Genomic DNA, 5,548 nt, shown 5'->3' on the forward strand with positions numbered 1-5,548 from the left:
CGATGTATATTGATATCACGAATTATATTATGGTTTCACAATCGTTGTGTAAAAAATGTTCTAGACGCTTCGTGTCTATATCTTGTGGACAGTGTGCGAATTACAAGGGGGACGAGGGAGAAATTCCCTTTGGTAATACTAGATGTATGCTATAACCAGCTGCGTTATTTCAGACTTCGCTTAAGGGGGGCAAGAGCACCACCGACATAAGACTTTCACGTTTTGTACTAGTATATTAGTAGACAATCGATTAAATTATATTTATTCCTTGAGAGGCGATTTTCCCTCCTGCTCTCCCTAAATGACGCCTCTGGTTACAACTGCCATAATTTGTCATGTTGTTGTCGTCTGAAGCACTATCCATTTCCCTTTGCAAAGGTCCGGTCAATTCGAACACTGTTTACAGATATAGACACGCAGCGTCAAGAACATTTTTTACATAACGACTGTGCTAACCATAATACAACCCATGGCATCAATATACAATGCGGAATAGGTTACATTTTATTGCTCCTTAATATGAAATATTCAAAGTTTGTACAACTGATTTAAACATTTCTATTGTTTCATGTATTATAAACATATGATGAATTAATAATTTTCTTGTAGTTACAAATGGCTACTCTATTGGTTAAAGTAAAAAAACAAAAAACTGACTCGATCAGCAATCGAACCCAGGACCCTTTTACACGGGAGTCAAGAATCCTTCTAACTCTGCCACGCCGTTATTTCATAAGTTTTCGAGTCGTGTCATACATGCAGCGAGTTGGAATCTTTAAGACGCTCTTCCCCACTATTTCTGGCTATGCGCTCCTCCAGTTTCTAATATTAACACTTTAAATGTGCACTACTGCTTCGCGAAGGATGGCCCTGAAGTTCATTTCCCAATGTCTGCTTTCCCCTTGTTAGTTAACTCTGGCCGGGTTTTTCTCATGTTACTTTCATACAATACATGTTCTAAGCGAGGAAAGGAGAATTAAAAATATACTCCGAAAAAGAGAGTTTCTGACAAATCTCTCACCATAGGAAGATGAAACTCGGCATTTAAATTCCTCCTTATATATCTGTGACGACATGGTCCATCCTTTTCGGAAATTCCAACTCTAGCAATGTAGCAAAGAAAGCAAGGCAACTGCTACGATATGTTAATTTCCCATTTTGTGTTCATAAATTGGCAAGTATTTTAGCTGTTTAAAATAAATCTAGAAGATAGTTAGCAGTTGGATTCACTAGGATCTTTTTCATTTAACTTCGATTGATATGCTATTCTATTGGGAAAGAGGTTTGAATATTTCGCAAATAATATTTTCATAAACTTATTCTTCTCGATCGAAGAAAGAGCATTTCAACTAGTTCGTGTCTGACCTTTAAAGATTGCTCCAGTCTATAATTTTTAAACGAATTGTGTATTCTATGTTTTGATTTTTAGAATATATTTACGGGTCTTCTGAACGGGTACTAGGAACCTAGAAGCACAATTTTAGGAAGCTAAAAATCAAGTTTAATTATTCTATTGGTCACAATAGTTCAGAGAGCCATCAACTTTTATACGCAGATTTATGACTTTAATCTATTTTGGACTACGTGGAAATTTTTCTATGCATGGCTTGTAGATTAATAGAGACCTTTCACAGTTCACAAACCAATCATCTTTCCTCAAATTGTTAGTTCTAAGATTGATCAGTTGGTTCATTGGGAGTGTAACATCCCTTTCAGCACCGAGATTATGTGAGACATGGTTCTATAACTTAACTTGGGATCCTGAACTTCCATCAGGAATCAATCTCTTGATAGGGTTGATTCCACAAATGTTAATTCTTTTCATTCTCAGGTAAGTATTCCCAAATAGAATATGACATTCCAGAATACATACTGTCTTTCCACTCGATATGAACACTAGTTTATTAATCATATTCTCATTAAATAGTGAATATGATTTCTTTTTTCAACACACTGAAACATCTAATAATAAAACCAAAATATACTAATATTGTTTCGTTTCTCTTCTCTTTATGTTTTCACACAGATCAGTGTTTCATTGATAACGTTGTGTTTTTTAGAAAGGTGTATTCAGTTCACAGTTAAGACAGAGATACGACAGGCACTTGAAAGCACCTCAGGTTATATTTGCTCTGCTCTTCTGCCCGGTGGTGACTCACCAACTTGCTACTTTCAATTCAATTACTATCAATTATATTCAATTATATTTAGTTTCCGATGTAAGCTCATTTTTATATTTTATTAATGGAAAGAAATCTAGAACACCGTTATTTTTATCTACCTAGGTAGAATCATACTTGCAGCTTTATATTATTACCTTAGATAAGAATAAGTAAAATCTAAAAGAATGAAACCATATATATAACTTTAATACTACAAGCAATGGCTGCTCCTTCGACGAAAAGAAAAAAAAATACTATAATTAATGGCTGTTCCTTTAACGAAGAGTAAAACAGTAAATACTACAAGTAATGGCTGTTCCTTCGACGGAAAGGAAAAAATTGCATTTGATGAAGATTCGAACATGGTTCAGATGATTGGTAGGTTAGTACGTTAACCACTACGCCATATACTCAGGCGCTTGTTTCCTTGCTATACACTTTAAACATTCAGGTTGTGATTTTTGTTTCTGTCGTTTTACCGTATAACAGTACAACAGTTTCTCTGCTTTCCCTGCTTGTCACACTATTCGTGTTATTTGTTGTATAAATTGTATTTGCAAATGTAATATGTTTTGTTATTTTACCAGGGTTCACAGCTTTAAAAGTTTTAAAGGCCAATTACATTAAGCGAATTGATTTTCTCATAGCTTTCATTGCTTCAAGGGACAAAAGATACTATCCGCGGAAAACATGTATAAACTTATGTGACAGACAATACCAAGTTTTGTCTTGATATACAGAATAGGTATGAGGGGAAAGCGTGTATTGGTATACAAATTTTTCCTCATATCTATTCCGTTTATCGGTAAACACATTTCCCGTTTAATAAATAATAGTGGTACAGTTTCGACCAAAGTAAATCACTTTTAATAAATAATAGTGATCCAGTTTCGACCAAAGCAAATCACTTTTAATAAATAATGGTGTTCCAGTTTCGACCAAAGCAAATCACTTTTAATAAATAATAGTGTTCCAGTTTCGACCAAAACAAATCACTTTTAATAAATGACAGTGTTACAATTTCAGCAATGTATCATTGCCGTAACTGTAACATTATTCCTTATTAAAAGTGATTTGATTAGGTCAGATTTTATTGGCAACGTATCATTGCTGCAACAGCAACATTATTATTTGCTAAAAGACACTTGCTTTCGTCATATTTTATATTTTAATAAAACTTGGACCGAAGGCAAAGTAAATAAGTTTAAGAGTAGTAATCAGAGCATATTAATCTTTTCTTGCTTTTATTTTTTCATAATTTACGGGGATTTATGTTACTAATGTCCAAAAATAGAGTGCACACAACAATGATATAGCCCTCTCCACTTTGTCTAGTGGTTAGGGTCCGCGCCTTTTGATGCACACAGTTGTGGGTTTGATTTTCCATGGGTGGTTCGGATTCCATCTAAAACTGCAGATCCATGTGTCATATAGCCTCTATATTTCGCTAAAATTAAACAAACAAACAATTACACTGAATTAAGCCAAATAATTCCTAAAAGGTTACGAATGGGCTTATTATTGATTATACTACCATCTTTACAGGTCCTAGCAAATCCTGATCAAAGCAAATATTACTTACAGTAATAAATAATAGTGTTACAGTTTCGGCAAAGTATCGCTGTCTTAATGTATCTGATGAAGACAAAGATGCTTCTCCGAAACTGTAACGATATTATTTATTAAAGAGTATTTGCTTTCGTCAGAATTTGTGTTTTATTTTATACAAGAAGTTCCAAAACTAGGTTGAGTGGCTTTCATGCCCTTGCGAGATCAAGAAGATGGCAGAGGGGCAAATAACTTGAGTTCACCTTAAATTCATACACAACCTATAAGCAACATTTCCGGAGGGCTTTTAAAAAAAAAAAAAAAAAAAAAAAAAAAAAAAAAAAAAAAAAAGATGATCATAAGTGCTGAGAAAGGTGGTTCACAGAGACGCTGAACCAACTATGGCTACCTCTCGCAACAAACCTGATCTTTCGACGATTGACATTAAGTCACACTCACTTTAAATTCAATTTAAATTGAGAATTTAAAAAAATTAAACAATTGTGAAGAACACTCACGCATCCTTCATTATTAAACTTTTGCTGGTCTTTTGATCCTCACTGAATATCACTTACAGAAACTTTCACAAAAATTATATTCCCTGGGAAAGTATGGGCAAAGAATCTGTTTGGGGCCCCGATGCAAATAATACAGCACGCACCGAGATAGCCTTTAACAAACATGGCCTCTTTTGTATATATATCAACTGCTTTGTTGTAAATCACTTTTAAACAAACTTTTTTTCGTAGTAGGCCATTGTAAAAGAGAATCATATTCGCCAGATAGGAGTAGAAGTTTCAGCACCAACATCTCTTTATCTGTATTGGTACCCAAAATATCGATCACTGCTTGTAGCTTATATCCATTCTTACCACTATAAAACACTGGACCAGGTAGACTGTCATGCTCCGAGAAACGTTCGAAAAAGTTATCGATTGCCCATAGAAGTTTGACATCGTTCTCGTCTTTCAACATTCTCTGATCTTTCCTCAAAGTTGCAATGGTCTCTTGTTGATTGTTCACCAACACTTTAAGGTCAGTCACCATGGCATTATTCTTCGTTAGTTCTTCAGATATTCTCTTCATTTCTTCCTCCAGATGTTCAACTTTTCTCTCGTAATGGGATACCAGAAAATGACTCTCTTTTAGTTCCGTTTCCAGATCTTGGTTTCTTTTATTTTGGTTTCTAACTACGTTGAAAAGATCTTCAATAGCATCCTTCAGAAGTTCCATATGCTTTCCAGTCTCTTCTTTCATATGCGCACGTAATCCAGCAGGATAACCTTTATATTGGCATGAAAATCTTCGAAAAGAGCACTGCGATTTTCGTTTCTCACACCCGTCATCCAAATGTTGTTCCAAATTTTCTCTGGCCATGGAGGCTCCACAATCCTCTGGACAAAACACTGGAAACTTCGTACACGTTAAGTAATGCTCCTCTACAGCAACAGCTTCTACGTCCTGGTTGCAATTCACACACGACACAAGTCGTTTGGGACACTCTTTTTGAATTTGATTATTTAATTTCCCTCTCGCCATTTCTTCCCCTCACCCATTTTCACAAGGGACAGGAAACCCTTCACAGTTTTGTAAATGTTTGTTCATAGTATCTGCAGTTAGGTCACAAAGACAGAAATCGCACTTAATCACAGGTTTTCCACACTTTTCTTTCCGGTGAATCTCGATAAATTCGGGTTGAGTTTTCTCTTTGCAGTTTTCGTAATTTTGTAAACTTAGGTTGCGATATCGTCCCTGCGCCTCGAAGAACCGCTATGTGACATTTTTCTTGAAAATGAGTTATGACGTGCAAATAAATCTGAAAGCTGTGTCAGGCAGCG

General features: G+C 35.3%; 1 protein-coding gene across 1 annotated transcript; it reads right to left on the bottom strand.

Annotated features, from left to right (window-relative positions):
* Positions 1–3,493: 3,493 nt before the first annotated feature.
* On the bottom strand, positions 3,494–5,249 carry LOC145684975 (TNF receptor-associated factor 6-like). Its single transcript, XM_081757323.1, has 2 exons — positions 4,448–5,249; positions 3,494–3,609 (listed from the first exon to the last, which is right to left on the bottom strand). Exons 1-2 carry the CDS (start codon positions 5,247–5,249, stop codon positions 3,494–3,496), a joined length of 918 nt encoding a protein of 305 aa, XP_081613449.1.
* Between the last annotated feature and the right edge of the window lie 299 nt (positions 5,250–5,548).

The sequence above is a fragment of the Thermobia domestica genome, chromosome 5 (genome assembly GCF_964235325.1).
Source record: "Thermobia domestica chromosome 5, izTheDome1.hap1.1, whole genome shotgun sequence".
Taxonomy (NCBI): Eukaryota; Metazoa; Arthropoda; class Insecta; order Zygentoma; family Lepismatidae; genus Thermobia; species Thermobia domestica.